At 38.4% G+C, this 22,611-nt stretch overlaps 1 protein-coding gene across 2 annotated transcripts; it reads right to left on the bottom strand.

The window, feature by feature from the left end:
* Positions 1 to 1,879: 1,879 nt before the first annotated feature.
* mtmr10 (myotubularin related protein 10) lies at positions 1,880 to 21,643 on the bottom strand. Of its 2 annotated transcripts, none has more exons than XM_084541138.1 (16): positions 21,108 to 21,643; positions 20,017 to 20,077; positions 14,842 to 14,978; positions 14,271 to 14,343; positions 12,474 to 12,616; positions 10,173 to 10,266; positions 9,243 to 9,390; positions 8,664 to 8,751; positions 8,447 to 8,532; positions 8,087 to 8,217; positions 7,875 to 7,944; positions 7,284 to 7,354; positions 6,523 to 6,695; positions 6,241 to 6,411; positions 5,623 to 5,805; positions 1,880 to 5,101 (listed from the first exon to the last, which is right to left on the bottom strand). In XM_084541138.1, the coding sequence occupies exons 1-16, from the start codon at positions 21,162 to 21,164 to the stop codon at positions 4,487 to 4,489; spliced, it is 2,301 nt and encodes a 766-aa protein (XP_084397264.1). In that variant the 5' UTR covers positions 21,165 to 21,643; the 3' UTR covers positions 1,880 to 4,486. The 2 variants fall into 2 exon arrangements, with proteins under 2 accessions (XP_084397264.1, XP_084397265.1); XM_084541139.1 differs by having other exon boundaries at positions 1,880 to 5,098.
* Between the last annotated feature and the right edge of the window lie 968 nt (positions 21,644 to 22,611).

Genomic DNA, 22,611 nt, shown 5'->3' with positions numbered 1-22,611 from the left:
AATGACGTCATCGCGTTTATTCAATTTCCTGTTTTTCTTAGCGAGCACGAATGTCTAGCACGCGCACGCTGAAAAGCGGTAAACTGCGGTTACTCTTTACTTTTAATATAATGTATAGTTTTCATTCATTCATCTTCTGTAACCGCTTGTCCCGTGAAGGGTCGGGAGGGGGCTGGAGCCTGTCCCAGCTGTCATCGGGCGAGAGGCGGGTACACCCTGGACAGGTCTCCAGTCTATCACAGGGCTAACACACAGAGACAGACATTCACATGAACATGCAAACTTCACACAGAAAGGCCCCACACGGCCTGGATTCGAACCCAGAACCTTATGTATTATTTCATTAATTATAGTGATATTTAATATATTTAATATATCAGAAGTGTTTCTGTAAAACACCTCAATAAATTCCTCATCATTACATTGTCATTTAGTGCAGTCAACAGGCCGTTTCCTACTAATATAGTACTTCACCTTTTTTATGTGTGTCAGCTGAACAAACTTTTAAGAAGCAATAAACACCTTGTAGACAACATAAACCAAAAGAATAATGTTTTAAATCTAGAATGTGTTTTTACTTGAGAGGAACAAATTGCCAAAACCAACTGGCATGCAGTGAGCATAGTAGTTCAGGGGAACAAGGAAGTTTGCCTTGTTTGTAATCTAGTTTTGAGTCAGCCTGTGACTGTCGTGAAAACACGCAGGTGTGGCTGCAGTGACAGAAAGCACCTGAAAAGCATCAGAGGCAATTAAAATCCTTTTGGGGCCCAAAGCAGATCTGCAACAGGCTCTTTCAGATTTTTCTACATGTCACAGCAAGTAAAGCGCAGGTGTAACGTGTCCTGTTTAGGTGTTCTTTTAATGTGCATGGCTGGCTTCCAGTCATAGTTAATGAGACACTGCAATGAAATGCAATCATTATTAATGTTAGAAGTTACAGTAACTGTGTGTGTTGTCAAAACATCTGTTCTGGGAAAGGCCAAACTAGGCACAGTGGATGTGCTGTGATGTGACTCTTTCACATTGCTCTTTCATTTCACTCATTCACATGAGTCCAGTAAGGAAATATATATAAATAGTTACCCTCTGCTCCAAATGCCACATCTTGCATTTGGGTGAAGCCTTTTTTAAATAAAATAATCATACATTTAAAGGGTGAGGTTTACTATGCACAAGCACATTTTTAAATTTATTTTTTTTTTTTCAATATTCAGTTTTCATTTTTATGCATTCAAAACTTTAAAACCAATTTTCTCACCACTCAATGGCTGTGTATCTACAAACCAGACGCAAAACAAGTTCAAACACGTGTTTTGTTGGTTTGGAAGGTTCATGAACATGTTCAGTACACATGAGCCGAGTTAAATCAAGAGTCCTTTCCTGTTGTGATCACTAACTGGAGAGAGAGTCAGTGTTAAAATTACAAAACTGTGACTCCCTTCGTTGTATTTTTTCCCACAGATTTTATGTCAGAGGAGTGCAACTGTAGGTCTCACCAGTCAAGCCAATGAGCTTACCTGAGCATTAGCCATATCGTTGCACATTTGGAGATAAGTTTCCCCTAGACTTACTTGTACAAATAATGTTCAGCTGATATCCCAAAGACTAATATACCTATAAATTCATAGTTTCATTTTTATGGAATTAAACTTAAGGTGAATCATAAAATAAAAAAGACATGGACACCAGGAATCTCTCTGGCTCCTGGCTCCTACTCAGCAGGTGAGCTATGTGAGAACCAACAGCTTTGTTTTCTTCTACCATGTTTCATTGTACCAAATGTGCACGTCAAACAAAGACAATGTGTTCGTTTGACTTGTTATACGAGCTCTTATCATATCATGAACCATGTCCAAGTTAAATAAAAGCCATAACACAATTTCATTTGAAAACTACTGTAATGATTGGTTACTGGTACACATTTGAGCCTTATTTTCTGTTAAGGAAAAAAAAAAAAAACAGCTTCAGTGCAGTACCTCCGAATTTAACTAGATTTACAGAATTGGTCAAAATCCTCAGTTTTAGAAAACTAAAATAAGTCAATAGATTTTAGAATATAGTTACAAAAATGGTCAATATTCCCAAAAAGGCACAGAGGACGTGCAATAACAGCTGCACCCCTCTTAGAGAACATTTGCATAACTGAATATATACATCTGCTGCCAATCAATTTCAAACTGTGCTACAGAGGAAGCACGGCCATCATACAATCTCAGCAGAGTGCAACATTGTTAGTGGGAAACACACAGAATATAAATATATCTCCATAAAATATAAGACTAAATCAGGATAAAAGTTATTTAGTACCATTAATCAAAAATATTAACTGAAAGATTTTCAAGCATATACAGTATTTATAATATTTGCCAGAATTATATTCAACAACCTATCCTATATACTAAGTAAAATGTGCAATTAATAGCATTTAGGAGAGCAAGACTGCACTCACATTATACACTTTACTAAGAAACACCTGAACTAGTTATTGCTAGAGAATCACAAGTTCACCGTGTGCCACTGGAAGATGGTCAATCTAGTATTGCTGGATCAACACTCCTTTGTAATAATAGGACAGATATGAAGTCTGTCCAGTGGTCTCATAAGCAGAATTACAAAGGGTTTGACAATAAATGCTGCATTGTCATGTTTAAGACATTGAGATTTTACACAGTGATCGTTTCTCGCCAGTTTTCAAGGGCACAGGACCAATTTTCCCAGATGTGCCTCCAACCAGTCCCTAGTTCAGCTGGTTGTCTACATCCCAGGGAGATATTTTTAGGGTGTACATGTTCGAAAATCTCCCAAGAAATTTCCCTAATGCATCAATAATGGCCAGGAGCACATTTATGCATAAGCCTCATTATTAGTATCCTAACTGAATAAACAGTAGCCCCAATTCCTGTTGTTTGTCTATTATAATCGCCTATGTTGAGTAGAATTATCCAGACAAATAAGGACACACATACAGTATGTTCAACAATGTATGCAGTTAATTCCATCAGAAGTTCAAGGCTTTTCATTCTCCACTAACACTACTGCTGTAGAATGGACAACTGACCTACATTATCAGATCACTTGTGACAGCTGGTATCTACATGTCTTATTGCTAATGTTTTTATGTGCTGCCTTAAAACTGTGTCACCCTCACTGGATGAGAAACTTAAGTGCCTGAAATCCAATATACTAAACTAGGAACTGGTTTGAGTCAAAGCCTTTGTCTGTCCCTTTACTTTCAAATATATACCCAGTGAGCTGCTGCTAATCTGACTAGCTTCTCCTTGGTGCCTTACCAGAAGGCCTCTATAAAAGTCTCTTCAAAAGAGAAGAGGAACTGTCGACCACAGATTGAAATCCTCACAGCTCTACTTCCCCTCAGCATCACCTGCATTATGATGCTAAAAATATAGGCCCTTATTGCTGCTTCAGAAATAGTAAATCTTGAAAGTTAGACCCTGAAAATCGCACCATCTGCTACGTAGCGTGAACCCCCCAAACAACCAATAAAATAAGGGCACTTGTAGCAAACAGCAGTAAGTTTGTGCAAGGAAAAACAAAAACAAAAAAAACACCCCATTACATTCAACCAGGCCTGATACTTAAACTTTTAACCACATAGTATAAAACTTGTTAGCAGTGTTATTTTCTATTCCTCTTTCTGAAAAAAACTTTGATTAATTTTGCCAGAAAGCACACACAAATTGAGTACTTGGAAATCAGTGTTAAATGAAATGCATCATTGCTGCTGCAATAAAAATGGGCATTTTCTAATCTTAAATATCATTATTCAATTATTTCAATGAAGTCTTTCTGACCAATCAGAATTTAAAGAAAAGGGGAGACGCGCATACATTAATAGTTAATTTCAGTTATTGCTTTAAGCCATCTAGGGAATCACATGTAGATCTTGAACCCATAGTAAAACCTCAGACAGAACTCTTTATATGGGACAAGTAACTCAGAAATCAGAGCAGTTTGTTCAACAAAAGTTTCAGAAAGATGCAGGATGAAGAAGACAATAAAACGCATCTATTGTAAAAATAACAAGATCTCACAGTAACAACTCCCTGGCTAATAAGATAATATTGTGCTTGAAAACATAAGGATTCCTCAGCTGTAATCAACAACAGACCTTTCTCAAAACAGCCATTTTGACACCGTAGCAAAACAAAGGTCACATTAATATAGGTTCTGTATGTAAACAGAACAAAACCTTCATTAATGCAATTAGTAAGCATGTGTTTCTAGTTATTTTCATGTCAAAGGGCCTGCTGTGACACGGATGACAATTAGAAATGACCTCAGATTTGGATGCAGCATCAATGGCGCAAATTCTAGCTTATAAATAATTTAAAATCAAAAGTCCACAACAGCATTTTTCGGTTTCTCAGTTTTCTTCCTGGTATTTAAGAAAGAGGTAATAGAAAATAATATGATTAGTTGTTACTAAAACCTCTACTGGGCCCACATCCCTTAAAACCTCACATCCTCAGACAACATCATAAGCAAGAGTCTCTGTTGAGAGCCAGATCCTCGCCCCATTCAGAAATTTGCTTATTGGTGTCCCATAGACAGTGCGGCGGCACAGGTTTCCAGCTGGGGTGAAAGGAAAAGAAGAGGTAAGGCAGTCTGTTGGTGTAGAGGGGTCATCTGGAGAACTGGCTTTAAAATACATTCTCCTTTGGTCTGAAGGGGGCCCACTTGGGCTTGGGAGTAGCATGTTGCCCTGGCTGGGTGCCTTGTACTGCCTGAGTTGGCTCTGCAGTATATCTATTTCATCAACCAGTTGGGAGAGCTTGTGGAAGGCGGTGATAGGGCCACCTCTGGGAATGCAGACTTCAGGAACCCAACGTAGGAAGAAGAGCTTCCAGAGAACTACATGTGATGGCATGAGCAGTGGAATAAGGATGCCCTGCAGGTCGGTAGGTCGAGAGAACCAGTCCCTGAAGAAGCGCTCTGATGGGCTTTCATCTTTCACTGGTGAGAAATCAGGCTTCAGCTCTGACACCAGAGAGCCCCGCCGGGGCAGTGTATCATCTCCACCCTTCAGTCCATTACGCACAGATGCGGTAGCTCCACGCATTGTGGAACTGTAGCTTTTCTGCTACAACAAACAGACAAGAAGATTTTATTTTTCATGACATGGCCATATTGCAATTTCTGCAGCTTGCCAATTCACATGCTCATGACTCCACAGTAAAATGTTCAACTTAGAAAAACAATAATTATTTTTTTCTGAGAAGAAATCAACAAAATGTCTGACAAAATACAAATGTGCTAAAACCATAATATAATAATACCAAGTAGAGATGACAGTTAACTACACATTATTATTATTAATGGTATTTGCCTTTTATAATCAAGCTCTGACAATTACGCAATACATTTTCCTACTTGCACCATGCACACAAAAAACTGTATATAGAAATACATCTACATAAAATAATACAACTGGCTTAGAAAATAAACACTAACAAACCTATAAAACAACAAAATGGCAGCTAATACAGCTCATAACATTGTAACACACCAATGATAGGAAAAGAAGGGGGAATATACCCAAATCAGTGTGCTCATACTACTATAGCTGTATAGAAATGTTTAACACTCATTGTCTTAACATACCTTTGTGCGTCTGAAGGTTTTCACTTCCCCCTTCTGAACGCAGGCAACTCCTTTGCCTATATACATGGGGTTGTTAAAGAGGGTTTGATCTTTGGTGGAGAACTGCTGTGACCACTCCCAGACAGGAGGGAAACACACAACCTGGTCTTCTCCTTGAGGGATAGCTTTAACTTTGGCAAAGTCCTGAAATTTAAATTTCATTTTTAGTAGTGTTCACTATGACATGCATTAAACTTTTTTTATTCAACGTACGAATCAAACAAAAAATGAATCGTTATACAAACATAATTTGCTTTTGTCAAATGTGATGGTTACTTTCCTGACTACAAGCTTTATGTTTGTCTTTGTACATTGTGTTTCACCCTTTTCTGCCAAATATCTGGCACACACTAAAGGATCTTACATCTTAACATAAAACGATAAAACAAAAAAATTATGCTATGTTACAAACCATCACCTCAAGTCTTTTTACTCTCATTAAATTCATCCCGAGGTACAGTATGTTCGGGATTACTTTTGCATTTCCGGCACGTTTATTAAAAACAAGTATCCACTGTGTTACAATTAAATAAATATACAAAGTGTATAAATGTACAATCAGAAATGTGTATTTCTCACCATCAAGTGCTGAGCACACTGTTTGGGAGAGTTGAAGAGGAAAGTACTGAAGAGTGGGATCCACATGCTGTCACTTAATACAGTCAGATAGGTCTCTGTGAACTCAAATGCAGCTGGGTACTGGTTCATCATCTGCCACACGCAGTCCAGGAACAACACAAACAGCGGACACTTGACCGAGAGAACACAGAGAGGCAGACAGCAAGAAAGAGGAGTGTCACAGGAAATTCACGAGGTCAGCTCTCCTAAGACTGAATAACTTTAAATAAATTTGACATATACCTCCTCCCTGTAGTTCTTCTTTAAGTGGTTGCATCGGTCTAAGAAGCGATGGCCAGCCATCACCCACTCCTTCTGCACCAAACTCTGAAAGCCAGTGAGGCTGCGATAGTGAGGATCCAGCATGAGCTGCACCAGTGAGGACACTACACAGTTTAGGTCTCTGTCTTCTTCCTCTGTACAGGTGCAAAATGAGAAACACGGCATTAAAAAGGCATTTTGCAAGAAAAACACTTATTTTAAGAGCAACAGTGTGAGAAAATAATTTACATCATGCAATATTATACTTTAATGTGCAATAGTTAATAGTTATTTGTGTTAATTCATTTTGTGAGACACAAATGCACAAAACAAATACATGTATACTGAATGATGAATATTGATGGTTTCTTTTTCTATAGTGAGTGATATCATATGTGGTTCAGTCAGGCAAAGAGCACATAGATTTTTTACCGAATGACACACAATAATGCAATACATTTATCCAGTACACTTTTAAAACAGGATTACATCTCATCACTCACATCCGCCTGAAGTTACTGTATCTATAGCATGTTAGCTCCTTTTGCTTGTTTTTGACATTCTGACGGATGCCGCAGTTATTCATTCTTATTTTGTTGTTTGACTGGTATGCAACAAGTATTTAAAGACAACATCCTCTTTAATATATCATAAATCATGGAGCGCTTTAATTTTTAACTTCTAATATAAGAGTGTCAACTACAGAATGCTGTTGCTCTATGACTGACAAAGAAAGAGTTTACCTTGGAGAACAACCGGGGTATTCTTTCCTTCCAGGTAGTACACCATCTCAGCCGAGTGCCTTAAAAAGCTCCTTGGATCAGAAAAAGAACACACATTAGCTGGCAATGAAAAACTTGCACTACTATCTTCTGAATACAATTCTTACATTATTTAAATCCTTTCATGCGTGCCACCTTAATAGTGGCAAAACAGATCAGATAAGCTCAAGACAAGAGATACTAAGTCTTAATAGCCATGCTGTGCAAACGAGTTACTGATCTTGTGTGTGTACAGTTGCAAAAAAAGTATGTGAACCCTTTGCGATTACTTGGATTTCTGCATAAATTGGTCATAACATGTGTTCTGATGTTCATCTAAGTCAAAACAATAGACAAACACAGTCTACTTAGACTAATACTGCACAAAAAAGTACATGTTTAAATGTTTTTATTGAATACAACATGTAAACAACATGGTGCAGATTGGAAAAAGTATGTGGGTATCGCAAACATCATGGAGTGGGCAAGATCTTTTAATGCCGGCCTTTTAAAAACTACTGCTACTACAGTGATAGTTTATAAGGATCACGTGTCGTCAGCTTGTTCACATACCTGACGTACTCCAGCCATCTTGAGTTTTCGATGGACGAAAGCCACCTTTCTTCAGACTCCTCAAAAGGATCTGTACAATCAAAACCGTCAAACACCTTTACCTATAAAACCTTACACACGCCTTAGCAAAAAAGTGCTTTGAATTAGACTGCACAAAAAGATAAATGCTTGTAGTGACTTTATTTACAATTAACAGTTGCAGTGGAACTCACCTAGGACACAGAGCTGTCTGATTTTAACAAAAGCGTTCTGGATCTCCTGGATATTCGGCAGATACTTGTCCAGATCTGACCTGAAGACTTCACTGCGCTGAGGGTGGCTTTTTGTGATGGCCGTGAAGATCCTACAACAACACGTTTATGACTGGAAGTTCTCTTCATTAATACTAACTGTTAATTAATGAAAAACCTGAGCTATAATGTTATATTAAATTATGACAAATTTCAAAACTTTCTTATCCTGATGCAGCTGAACATTGATGGTTGCTATGGAGCTTCATTGTGAGGAGGTTGTACAAACATTACATTTAATTCAAGTTCTGAATCTGAATGAAGCTGACAGATCTGCATTACCTCTCAATCTTCTTCTGCTGCAATGGATCAGTTATGCTGACCATGCGGACAAGAGCACCCCCATTAGGGTGATTCCAGCACCAGAGCTACAAAGAAGAAAGAAGAAGAGCATTATAGGCCAATAATAAAAAAACAAAACGGAAATGGATAAATGAAGTATTCTAAAGTTTGATAAAAAGCACACATTTTAGATACAAGACATGGTACATATACTCACAGGGATGCGGTTGTCAGTGAAGGATGACGAGTACTGCTTTAGATCTTGATCTGCTAGAGAAGCTGGGACCACGATGTACTCAGGGAGACTAAAAAAAGAAGTTGAAAGGAAAACATGGCGTTACACATGAATCAAACACAAAACATCATGGCATGGCATTGGACACCTTGGTACTGTAAATAACTTGTTAGTGCTGGAATTGATTGTCTGTCCAAAATGTGTATCTAAGTATTTTTAGCAGTGGTGGTTTGTGAATTGGTTTTCATGTAAGTATTGTTTCAGTCCATGTTGTGTGTACAATTTGGCACGAACTACCATTATGCAGTCTTTTCGCAAATTACAATCCTCTCTTTGAAAGCCACCATGCTGTCACCACCCAACCATGGTGAATAGCATAAACTGTCCAAAACAGACATGCATGTTACACAGTTGCTGTTTTTGACACACCTCAATAAATGAGCAAAAAGGCACATAAAGTAAATTTAGTGTCTCCAAAAATATTTTAAGTGTTTATAGCATCTGAGGCCAACTGGAGCTACAGACAAGCTTTTCTTCCAAAAGATAAAATGATCTGACAACCTTGCTGAGATGGCATAGTTCTCATTGATGGAGCACACCCGCCACTCTGAAGCACCCGTTCTCTTGATCTCTCGATCCCAGTCAGATGAACAGCCAAAAATGGGCGTCTGTAACCCTGCTCTTGGAGTGGAACCATTAGGTTGCCCACCTGGAAACACAAACACATTTTGATTTCAGAATTTGGAAAATGGCTTATGTCATTACATGTTTCTGTCAAAGTATTAAAATAGGCAGAGATTTAATAGGTTAAAAAAAGAACAAGAGGCTTATATGCAGATAATGCGGACAGCACTGTTGTATACAAAATAAAGATTTGTGTGTCAGTTTAAGCAGGATAAAGTACAACATACTTACATATATTTCTACACTCACTTGCCAGTTCATTAGGTACACCAAAAGAAACTAATGCATTCTAATACAGCACTGCACTGAATCATATCTTCATGAAGCTTATGTTATTCAGCATTTGTTTAAAATAACAGAGCTGTTGATCTTGTTGCATTTTACATTTTGGAGGCTGTGGTTTGGAGTACTATTGAATTATATTGTGTTTTACCGACACTTCTTGACAACCCTGTATTGCTCATGCAGCTAGGCTAAATAACAGAAATATTAGTGTGTTTAATTCAATCCAGCACCACAAACTACATCCTTCAAAATGGTCATACAGTTGAATTACCACTTTTCTTACGCTGTTTCAACGTAAACTGAACATTATAACCTTCATGAAGCTAAGATTGAGAGCAGGATATGCTCTCAATCTTAGCTTCATGAAGAAAACTATTGTATATTAGAATACAATAGTTTACACTAGTGTACCTAGTGGACTGGCAAGAGAGTGTATACTGTATATACATACAGCAGTATTGACAAGTATATTATGCTGAGTTGTAAAATATGAAATTCCTACTAAGAAATATGTTTGAGTACCTTTAGTTTCATGGTATCGTCGTCCTTGATACTCAAAACCAAACAGAAGTTGAAGATCAGCTGGATGAGAATAGTGGGCAATAGCAAGGCAAACCTAGCATGCAAAGATAAAATATAATTTTATGTTATAAAGAGTGCAATACAACAAACTAAGTTTCAACAATATGGAAGATGCAGCAGCCGTTTAGTTACCTAAACTACTCCCTGACCCTAACACAAGTGAGACCTGTAAAAAAAAAAATGTATGACAGCTTACTGCTCTGGGTTTACAGAACTGAATCTTTATGTGGCTCCATTTGACTCACACAAAGCAGTCCATTCAGCAGTAAAGCTGTGAATAACACAAGAGACACAGAAAAAGTGTGTGTGTAGACAAGGCTGCTCCCAACTCTGTAATTTCCTATTGCAAAATACGCTATTATAGGCTGGCATAATTCCATACATCACAAAAAAAAAAAGAAAGAACTGAGCCCTGTTTAACGTTCACACTGTAATTACACACATGGCGTCTATAAATAAGCTCAAAAGGAGTAAGGGAGGGCACACATTCTATTTTGGTGCTCTATACACAATCACACGTTCCGTTATTATTAATATTCTGTCTTATGTATTACACTACCCAGTAAAGTAATTTATAGATATATGTATCTCCAATTATTATGTAAACAGAGATTTGCCTCTGAAGAAATAGGGTGTAAGTACATGTTGGGGAGCTGCAAGTGCTCCAAAACCTACATAAAAATTGCTCCCAGATGACATGAGGAGATCAGACACACAACTGTGTCCATTCAGATTCATGTACATTTCACCAGCACACTGTAAAGAGTGCAGATAGAAAGAGCTCCTGACACACATTTATTTCAGGGCCTTCTATAGACACCAGACTTCACAATGTTACATGTTTGTTTAATTATTGTTGGCTGTGTTTTAATGGTGGGTTAGTTTACTTATAAATGGTCACATTTTCAAACTTCCAGGTTAATGTTTTTTTTGTTTGTTTTTTAGTTGAATTTGTCACAATGTCCAGGTCTTAATTAAGATTTTTTATGTATGGCTACCAAAAAGTTCATCTAACCACATATATGGCCAACTTGAACTTTTAAAACATGTCTCCATCCAGTCTTTCTGCGTAAGAGATGAGTCACTAAACAATCAGGAACAAATTGTGTTTCCTTTGTCTTAAATGGGTATTGTTCTCAATGTCCCTTTGTTGTTTGTCTAACAGTTACAATGGCAATGCTTTTTGAGAGGTAAGTCAAGCCAAATAAAACTGAGGGTGACAGAGAAGCACATAAAAGTTGGTGTGACATAAATATCCTTGTCACTAAGGAAGTGGCCGCGGCAATGAGTGTGAGAATGTAATGAGAGCACACAGTCAGGAAAGGAAAAGTTTAGTCAGCAACAGAGTTTGCGCTATCTGTCATTTTGACTGACAGGGTCATAAAAATCCCGTCATAATATATTTTTACCTGTCACTTTTTTTTTTTTTTTTTTTTAAATGATAATAATGCAATTCAATAGCATTTAATTTTCATTAAAATTTCATTAACTTTAAGTACCTTTTCAGTACTGACAGTAGTGACTTTAAATGGTAGGGAAAAAAAAGTTTAGGCTGCCGACACGTCTTGTCCGTTCTCGGACCGGGACTGCTAGCGCTAACAGCTCTTAGACGGCACCATAGGGTTGAAGTGCTTCGGTGGTATGCAAACTCTTTTATTTTGCACAATTTGCACAAAAACTCATCACTCGTAGCAACGTGCTTTCATCCGATTCCTCCATTTTGGTAGCCATTAGCCGCATAGACATATATACATATATATTGTATATATGTCTATGGTTAGCCAAGCTCTGACGTGTGCATCAGTATAATCGGTGTACCAGGAAATCGTGCACTGATAAAAGTTCCGCGATGTTTGGAATGCAAACTGCGATTAGAGACAAGAGCCAATTAATAACGTCACTTGCCAACAAGTGGTCAGGGGTGTGAATTGCGATCTGTCAAAATGACAGATGGCGTTCAGATTTTTCTGTCACTGTTTTAAAAAAAACAGTCAATGATGGAAAAATTTTTATATGTAGAATTTGATGATTTTATTTAATGACAAATAAAATGGGGCTGGGTGGATAGCAAATATCCATGTTTTAAAACACCCACAGTGGCTTTAATATCCTGATACTGCAATGGGATTGTTTTTGTTATTGTATATAATTTATTAATTCATGCAGGAAATATTTTAAATAGACCCCCACCTACCAAAACTGAAATCAAAGCAAATTTGTACAAGTCTTCCTTTCACTCACCTTTTTGGCACTATCGGGCCCAGCCTCATCAAAGCAGAACCTTATGACACGCAAGTCTTTGCAATACAGAATGAGCTCAGAGGGGTTGAATTTCAGCTTCTGGTTTGAGCCCAATACTTTCTTCTTCCCCTTTGTATCATTCACTGAGAGGAACAAGCAAAAATATATATTTGCAAACACAATTTATTCATTTGTAAATAAAATATGTTATAGGTTTTTTACAACCTGGACCTAACTTCTGGCATAAAAAAAAACTCCAGACTCAACGGGGAATATATCATAACAAAATATTGGTGAAATGAACGAGTTTCATGGCAGATAATGCGTTATTTAGAGGCTGCGTTTCGGTGCCCCAAGTCACTCCCACTATATGGATATACGCAGCGCCCTGGATCTAAATATCTTCCGAACGACTCCAAGTGACACCAAAGTTATATGGGTGAGTAAAAGATCGTATTTTATGCAAGAAATAAGGTCCAGGTTGTAAAAAAACGGTAATTCCCCCTTAAGAGACAGAAGATCCAATTTTAAAACATGCTCAGAACCCTAACCACATATCTTTGACATGGCTAAATAATTACTTTAGTGTTATGATATGTAGCAGAGGCCAGAAAGAAAATCCAATTATTCTTCTAATAATGTCATTTCAGTCAGTACTGATCATCAATTATGGTGCATTAGGAATGTCCTACAAACAACGGCCACTCAAGAACCAACTCTGAGCGGTGAATTCATTAATTCAAGTGGACAGCAATAACTCTAGTTATCCCTGTAAGCACAACAAAAATCTAAAATCCCCAGTGAGAGAGACATTATGAGAAATTTATGAAACACAAACAAGCAGAACAAACTTGCAGAAATATGAAATGTGACTCCATAGCAGTCAACCCACTCATCCCTCTACATACACAAACATACTGTTTGCTAGGCTATTCTTATGAATGACCTACAAACAAATACGGCTAAAACAGCTGAACATAATAAGATATGTTAATCAAGTTTATTTGGATCGCAGTAGATATTAAGATTGACTGAGACTAACCAGCCTGTCCTCCTTTCTAGCAGCCAAATTGCATGTCAGCCATTAATTCGACTCTTCGCCTCATTAACAGATGATGAAAAAAAAAAAAGCTATTTAACTGTATTCATATTATCCAGCAACTGGGGTCTTATTTCATTCAAAATATGCCTCTCCGTGTCTGTGCAAATCTCACAGTGAAGTACTGTCTTTAGTTGCTCAAACAGGTCAAAAACCAGCTGGATAAAACACAACCTCGTGCTCTATCAATGTAACACAACAAACTTTGCTCTGGGCAGTTGCCCTTGTGGTGTCAGCAATCGACAGCAATGAGAAATATAAACAAAGCTAATCCTAAGCCAGGCTGCACTGCCACTAAACACTAACTTTGCTGGGACATCACTCGTTATCAGATTGCTGACCAGGAAAAACAACAAGCGACACCAGCCACCCAAGATTAACACTGTCAAAGATTAATGAGGAGTAGACTGGGCCCATCTAACTTTAATTCTCAATTTTGCTCTGTGTGGCACAATGTTATGATGCTCTGTGTTTGTGCCAAAACAGCTAACTGATCAATTCTTTTTGAGTTAGACAATAAATTATTAAGGTTTAATACCATAAGGAAATTAATAATTTGCGGTATTCTGGCATCTTGCGATTTCTGTTTGAGTTTTTGTAATGAGATTTCCACATGTGGAAGTCAGTAGTGAATAACAATAGGAAAACATGCAGAATTAATCTCAATAAACAAATAAATAAATAAATGACAGACATACCTGTTACTACCTGCTCCAGACAGGTGAGTGGGATGTCATGCTCTCCAAGCAGTAGGTGGGACAACTGGGGCTTCTGATGTAAAGAACAAAAAAAAAACACTGTTATTTACAAAACTCTCCACAAGTATAAATGAATAGCAGAAGTATAACATTCTGGCTGGTATGTTCCGTGAGTTGCAGGCTGAGCAATGACTAAGTTCCATTTTCTTATCACAACAACAATCTGCTGCATTGGTGGAAATGACGTCTGTTCTCTCACTTCTTGTGCGATATCACTGACAATATAATACAGGAAAGTGCACAAGTTTTCCTTCCTCTTTGCCAGATGTAGCAAACATACAAATGAGGCTGTACAGCAAGTACTTAATCTATTCAACAGTATGCTGGGGGACTAAAAATAAATAACTGTATAAATGAACAAATGTAAAGATACTGTTTAAAAAATAAATTTAAAGCCTTGCTAAGAACTGCAGGAGGATGTGTTATCACACTCGGGGTATCGCCATGACAAATCTGCAAACATGCAACAACATTATTAAGTACTGTTTAACTAAGATATCAACACAAGTACCTGTTTAAGTAGGGCATCTTGAGAGATGAAGGAAACCTTAAAGTTGGTGCATATCAACTTCCCCCAAAGGTCATCCTGGTTGCTTTCATTGCTGATGCATTTCCTCACAAAGTTTGCCTCATTCACCACTATCTCTCCTGGTGGTGACAAACACATGAAGAAAAAGATGAGTGTAAAACCTACAGCAGATTGTTACAGTTCATGAAAGCATGCAGAAAAAGACTGGAACGATATAGCAAAGCAAAAACCTAAGTACTGCTTAAAAACAAAACAAAAAAGAAGAAGGTGGTTCTTGTTAACATGCTGAGAAGTGATAGTTTCAGTTCTTTGCATTGAAACATATTCTAGACTGAAATTTGGTTAAATGGATTTTAGATCATTAACATATGAATGAACACTATAAATTCTGTGATAGCATTTGCACATATCTGTGCATTCAGAATACCTCTTGTATAGACAATTATGAAACTTTCTCGCAAGCATTTCCTCAAACTTGAGCTCGTTTTTGCTTCTGCATTGGATCCCGCAGTTGCAGTGCAGCTCTGTTCCAACAGTGGCCTTCTCTATAGTCTATGCTGTAGCTCAACATCCACCTCCCCAGAAACCTAACCACGTCTTCTCATTTTTTGTGATTTCAATAAAAGTAACCGCTGATGAACATTTATTAACTCAAACAAGAACTGGTTAGTTCCAGTCACCATTGTCTGAAGTACAAACTTTTTTTGCCCCCTGATCTGATACCAGTCTTTTCATATTCAGTATAGGCTTATTCGAGTCCCGATCCAATTTTGGATAAACAAAATTTCCTCCCCTGGTGATTCATAAAGGCTTTTTTTTTTAATCTTATTTGTATGCGCCTAGATCACGTGTGCACAATGTGACTGTATTAAGTCCAACAAATAGGGTCTGTCAATGCTAATGTAGCTCATACCTTGGCTACAGAAGCTCCAACAGATGGTGAAAACCTGTGTTCTCTACTATAGAAATGGGCTGGGCATCCAACGCCAAACTCCACAACTCTCTCTGTAACATTTTTTTGCCTTGACGATGCCTCGAGAAAAAACAGTGCTCAGTGTTTGTTGTCGTTCTGGTGCGGGGCCTGAGTGTATTCGCCGTATTCCGTAGTTTTTATTTGTGGCAAATGAAGTTAGTAGTAATGAATGATAGTCTCCCACTACCACCTCCGTTGCAAAATTTACAATTTGCTGTCGGACTGACTTCATTTTCCAGAGTAAAATACGTCCACACAGTAGACATGTTTAGTCACGTGATTTTGATTCATTTCCTTCAGTTTTTGGCAGTTGTGACGGTAGCCAGCCGCCACTAAAACAGAAGAAGAAGACATTTTGGCACTACAAGGATGTGGTTGTGGTTTATGGCAAACCTAAAATAAATAACTACATCGGGCTTGGCTGAAACCCAAAACCAATCCAGTCATTACAGGAACGCCTGGATCTGCCCTGATACTGATGTTCCAATACTGATCAGGACATCCCTGTCACAAACACTGCATGCGGCTGAAACTTTTTATTAAAGACAATTAAAATGGATGACGTTTAACCAAGTCTTCACATTGACATCAAAAATAAAAAAACTAGTTCAACCAGTCTGACTAAGATGTTAACTCCTCAAGTGTGCACCTGCTTAGCTTCTTTTATTCATATCTCTATTTCTATTTAGTGAACAGCAAAAAACAGAATCACTTTACTTAATTTATGCCGACATACATGAAACACAATGTTTTGTGATTTTCTAAAAGTAGAGCAGACCCTGTTTTATATCAGTAGATATGCAACCCAACAGGAGGCCGAAGTCACATGCACATTTTTAGAAACCTGCATCTACAAGGCCCCACACGTTGTCAAATGTCTCTAAATACAAGCGGAACCGTGACTGCCTTCAGGTCTGCCACATGCAAGTCACATTACAAGTGTTTACTTCAACTTTAGGGTAACAAGGCGACTTTTTATAAACCATTTTTATGAGTAACATGACCCTTGCCCCTTCACATGATCACAAAGTGATTAAGACGTAGACAAGAACCCAGCCGTAAAGGTTGCCCCGCAAATGTTTAAATGATGTGAACTGGGACAGCAGGGTGGAGTCCTACAGACAGTCACTTCAAAGCTCGGCCTCTGAGAAACCAACCGAGACTGAACATTTAAAAACAAGGAAGCTGACCATGAAACCTGTTCGTCTGCTTGGCGCACAAATCAGGATGAGAAAAAGGCAACAACAAAGTGGTAGTACAGCAGATCAATTTAAATCACCATGTTCAACTTGACCTAGGCATAATACTTTAAAAGGGGACACTTATTAAGACACACCGTCGAAGGGTGTGTCAAGCCACTCCTGTGAGATCACCAAGTGCTCACACTTAAATCATTAAAATGGAGGCTCCCCTGTTGATAAATAACTAAAGTTACACTAAAAACACTTAACATAATGATTAAATATGCATCAGTTGGCACAACTTGAGGGAATTTCAATTGAATACATTTTAAAACTGAGTTTTAAAGTAGTTGTTTCCTCTAAAACTGTCACTTCCTATAATTGTCAGAGGCTTAAACACCACAGTGATAGTGAGGAAGTGTGCTGTAAAGAACTCTTGGGCTGACCTGGAGCAGGGAGGGTGATGTTTCACTGGGAGGGCGAGTTTTCTAACACCTAATAGGCCGTTTAGACTTCTGCGCTAAATTGACGCAGAGGCTACAGCAACAACACAGACACCTACACAGACACCTACACAGACACCTACACAGACACCTACACAGACACCTACGCAGACACCTACGCAGACACCTACGCAGACACCTACGCAGACACCTACGCAGACACCTGTGTAGAGCCTTTGCTGTAACTGACATGCACCTCCCCAGAAATGGAACTACAAGTCGCAGCGACGCAGAGCACAAGAGCAGTGATTGGTCCGCTTGGTAGTAGCGTAGTAGCTTTAGGATTTCCGGCTGCTTCTCCATCTCCGCAATGTTCGAATTGATTGTTTTGGATCAATAAATAATACCTAAAGCATGTAAGAGCTCCCAACAGAGTTGTGCTGACTGGTTTAATTTATTGATGAGCAATTCTTTGGAAAGCATTTACCAATTTCCAATGCATTACTTCATAAAGATTTTCATAAAAAAAAAAAAAAATGAAATCACGCTTTTTAATAACACTTGTAAAAGCAAATTCCTTTTGACACTGATAACTTTTTTAACACATGATTAATGCATGCATATTCTGTGATTTGACCAACAGCCTGACGTGTAGTTTAGGAAATCAGGAAGTGATGCAGAAGCACCGCTGTGGTTGGCAAGCTGTAACAAACCTTCCCAAGCAGAAATGGACAAACGTAAGGGTCTGCTGAATAGCAAGCACAGTCCCAAAGCCCCACCAGACAGCTCGCCCCACAAGAACAAAGCCACCTGCATTCACTGTTGATGTGAACACGGCCACCATCAGAGGTGTTTAAAATTTCTTTTAAAAATGCAACATGATCTAAAGGCTTGTTTCATGTTTTGAAATTTTTTTCATGTATAATAATGCATTGGCTCATCTGTCAGAACACTCTGATAGCTAAAGCTGCAACACTTACAGAGGGTCATCTTTGTTTTTTGTTCATACAGTCATACAAACAAATCTGAGACGCTTTTAATTGATTAGTACTAACAAGTCAATGCAATCAAATACCCATTAGTTTCGATTGTAAAATTACACAAACTACCTAAGTTTATCTCAGTTTATACGGACGCCACGTGTGTTCAAACTTCTATAATATATGTAGAGAAAAACACAACAAATTACACAAGATAGAAGTGGACGACACAATGAGAATTTGGGTAGTAAAGGATGTCCACACACAGTTCCTCTGCTACCACAAAGGAATTTGGGATTATTTGCATTATCTTACTTTGTGCAAGAGTGATGCATGTTTGGCTGATCTGAAATGCTTGTTAGACTAAGACTAAGGTCTAATAAAACACTATGTAAACAGGACAAGAATACACGTACATGAAACAGGCATCATGTATCCTTTCATTGGCAATGAGACCATATACTACTGTAAAGGAAAAAAAAAAGGAGAAGGACAAAAGAAGGCAACATCCTAAAGGCTTATTTAAAGTACTGCGGGAAACAGACGCTGTAACCTACGCACGCAGCCAATGCCAGTGTGAGCGTCAGTCTGGCTCGCTCTGTAAAAACACCACTCAAATGCCAGTGGGAGTTGTGTCTTTTTTGCCAGTTGATTGATTCTACTTCCTGCTTCACTTACAACAATGGTGTCTGAAACTTTTGGTGAAATGTCGACGAAATTTGGACAAAGCCGAGTCACACAAATGTTTGTATCTCCGAACCTTCCTCAATGTGTCCCTTCTTTATTGATCCAAAACAATCAATTTGAAAATTACGGAGATGGAGAAGCAGCCAGAAATACTAAAGCGGAAACACGCTACTACTAAGCAGACCAATCACAGCTCTTGCGGTCTGCGTCACCGCGACGCGAAGTTGCATTTCTGGGGAGGTGCACATCAGGCTACGGTGTTAAGGCCAGAGTGAGGTCTGGGCTGTCGCCATAGCTACACCGCCAAATTGACGCAGAGGTCTAAATCGGCTACAATTCTCTACTGTACAAGTTTCCACTCTCCTACCCCATTGCTAGGGTTGCTACAAGAACAAGCTTTTAGTAAGAATTGGACCCAATACTTTTGAAAAAAATTCATCAACTCAAAACCAACTACTGAAACACTTCCCTGGAGCCTTTTAGCTGCAGCTTACAATAAAATGTGGCTTTATGCAAGGTAGATGCAATAATCAGTCCTAACAGTCATTGTCATTTAGCGTACACTGAAAACAAAATGGAGATGTGTGATTAAAGAAGTCTGGAAGCAGGCTGCAGACTGAAGACACAGCTTTTTAGTTAATGACAAACAGGCCTTTTTACCAAAGTACAAGTCTGCTGCTTAGTCAATGATGTTACCAATTTGCACACAGAACAGGAATGCAGTATGTGAGACACTGCCTAAAAATAAATAAGTATTTAATCTAGCTGTTAATATAAGGTCTACATGGCAAAAATACTACACCTGCCTTCAATAAAACAGACCGTTCTTGTTTGGTGAAAAACGTTCTTTCGTGCCAGCCTATTCTTTAGGATGATACATAAAACAAACTTACCTGGAAGTAACTTGGGCTCCAACTTTTTGATAGGAGGTTCAACAGATTTCTTCACATCAGTCTAGAAAACAAACAAACAAATATATTCCACATCAGAGTTAGGTATACAGTACTTCACTCGTGAGATGGTTAATGAATAATGGAAATAATGTGACTGCAAGGGGAAGAGGTAGAAAACTGCCACTCAAATGTGTCTTGGCATCGTAAACACAACATTAAAAGGTAAATTGCTTCAAAATGTAAAACCAATAAAATGAAGGGACTTGTAATATTCCAAACACAGAGGAAAATGAATGTTGCATTAAACATTACATGCAGTGACAAGACGTCTGGTGTAGGTTCTGTTTACCAAAATTAGGTGTCAAGCATACACAGCAGTCAACTAATGGTATTTATACTGTATCCTCCAATATTTTTCACAGGCGATCAAGTACAGGATCTGTATAGATACTTCATTTATCCTGTGGAAAAAGTATTTGCCGCTTGACCAGAGTATGCTCATGACAATATGAGGATTTTTATAAATGGATTCACTGATAGTCAATGGAGAGAAGAAAAAAAAAGTTACCTAAACACCAAACAGTACACAACTCTTGGCCATGGCCTGAGAAACATTGGTTTTATTTGGGTCATCTCCAACAGTGTCTGTAAGCAAACACTTTCACTCTGTCTGAAGAAATGCGTACACCTGCAGGCAAAACAAGCCAAGTAGAAGCCCATACTCTTACAAGTGACGCCAAATTAAAACTGAGTAATCACATCTAACTTTCAAGAAGTTGTCAAGTCTCAGTATAAGGTTTATCGCGCGGGAGTAGGATGGACATTTTAATCACCAAGTGACATTTCACCTGATTTATTCGAATACCAAGCAAATGCAATGTGGTAAGACGCTTCCCCATGTTATGGCGATGTTGCAAAGTCGTTGCACAAACTAAAAACCTGCCCAACATCACTAGGAATAAGAAAAAAACTACTGAAGCGTGCTGCTGCCTCTTTATGAGCTGTTTTGCATTTAGTTAACTTCAAGGCAACGTTAGACTGTATCCTGACCCTCCGCCGTTAATATCAGACATAAGTAAATACATACATACCTGTACAGGTGGAAGATAAGACTTGAAGGTGGGTTTCGTGGGTTTGCCAGAAAACATTGTTTATGTCCGCCCTCCTCTCTGTGATGTTACTAAACGGGCGACTGGCGATCAGTTGACTGCTGCCAGTAGGAAAAAACCAAAAGAAAGCCTCCAAGAAACTTCAGGTCAGACTTTAGCCGAGTTAATCCAAGACGACCGTCTGTAAAATATTCATCGACACAACCAGGGCGAGCGACGGCACTCCTCCATTTCGATAAGCAGTCAAGTAGCAGATTACGCTTGCTGGTTGAAAAAAAAAAAAAGTTGACAGAAGTTAACGTTGAGACGTCGGCGTTAGCTTGGTTAGCTAGCTAGCAAAAAGTACTACATGAAGTTTATAAATGTCGTCCCCACGCAAGGATAAAACTACAAACAAATTACAGGAGCCAACTGCGTGTCTACATTTTCTTTACACCTGTTACTGCGTTGGTAACCCTCGGTGACTTCCTCAAAGGCTAACCAATTCAGCCAAACGCAGCGCCTGACGCTATGAAGGACTTAACGGCCATGTTTATAAAGAGCCGAGGTCCCGCCCTACTTCCGGGCTCCACTCTTCAGCTGTATTTTCACATCAAGACTTTGTTTCGTCAAACTTTCTGTAAAATTGATGCACGACGGTTGTCAGCTCTACACATATTCTAGGCAAAATTGATATAGACTGACTTACGTGATAGTAAATAGTGACAACAGTGTCAAATTAACGATATGATAATGATTATTTAGTTTGCATACACGAAGTACGCCACCCATGGACTACAACTCCCACGAGGCGATTAACCTAGAAGCCTGTGACCTAGTTTTTTTTATTTTACAGTAGCTCAACTTTATTCCACAAAACTTTCATGTGAAAACAAAGTCCAGTCATAATACTATTGCAAATCCATTTACAACGCCATTAATATGTGTCCATCTCATCATTCAGAAGCAGTATACTTCACATTTGATTCACAGCAGACACTTGCTTTTATTTTATTATTACCCACTTGTCTGTGTCTTTTTGTTGACTTTTGCTAAACACAATTTCACTGTACTATGTATAATGGCCATGACCAATGGTTTTTAAATTGTTAATTTGTGGAGCTATTTTTGAAGCCAGCCAGATGACTTGCAGATTAAAGTGGTTGACATTCAGAGGTAATTAGATACCTGTGACAGGCAGTGGCAGGGGATGGGCAGACGAAGGTGCTTGGTAGGCAGATGGAGAATGGAGTAACAGCAATGAAAGCACAAGACTGTAGTATTACAGACCACTAAAGTGAAAAAGTAGGTAATAATGTCAATTCAGCCACTTCTCAACCAGGAACCAAATTAACCTAACGTGCCAAAATGCGTGCCAGATACCATTAAATGCTATTGGTATGATAAAAACATATCCGATATTTTGATTAACCACACATAACCGAAATGAAACTTTCATAACCCAAAATATTTGTATGAACGTATGAATGAATGAACATGCAAGTTT

Source organism: Chelon labrosus (assembly GCF_963514085.1).
Source record: "Chelon labrosus genome assembly, chromosome: 3".
Taxonomy (NCBI): Eukaryota; Metazoa; Chordata; class Actinopteri; order Mugiliformes; family Mugilidae; genus Chelon; species Chelon labrosus.
The sequence above is the reverse complement of the archived record's forward strand: the minus strand, read 5'-3'. Positions and strand labels throughout refer to the sequence as shown.

Excerpts from the sequence above, each read along its gene's own strand:
- mtmr10 (XM_084541138.1), bottom strand. The coding sequence starts at position 21,164 with ATGTTTTCTGGCAAACCCACGAAACCCACCTTCAAGTCTTATCTTCCA. Across the intron at positions 8,533-8,663 it reads TCACTGACAACCGCATCCCT|CTCTGGTGCTGGAATCACCC; the intron begins GTGAGTATATGT and ends TCTTCTTTGTAG. Across the intron at positions 8,218-8,446 it reads CAGCAGAAGAAGATTGAGAG|GATCTTCACGGCCATCACAA; the intron begins GTAATGCAGATC and ends GTGTTGTTGTAG.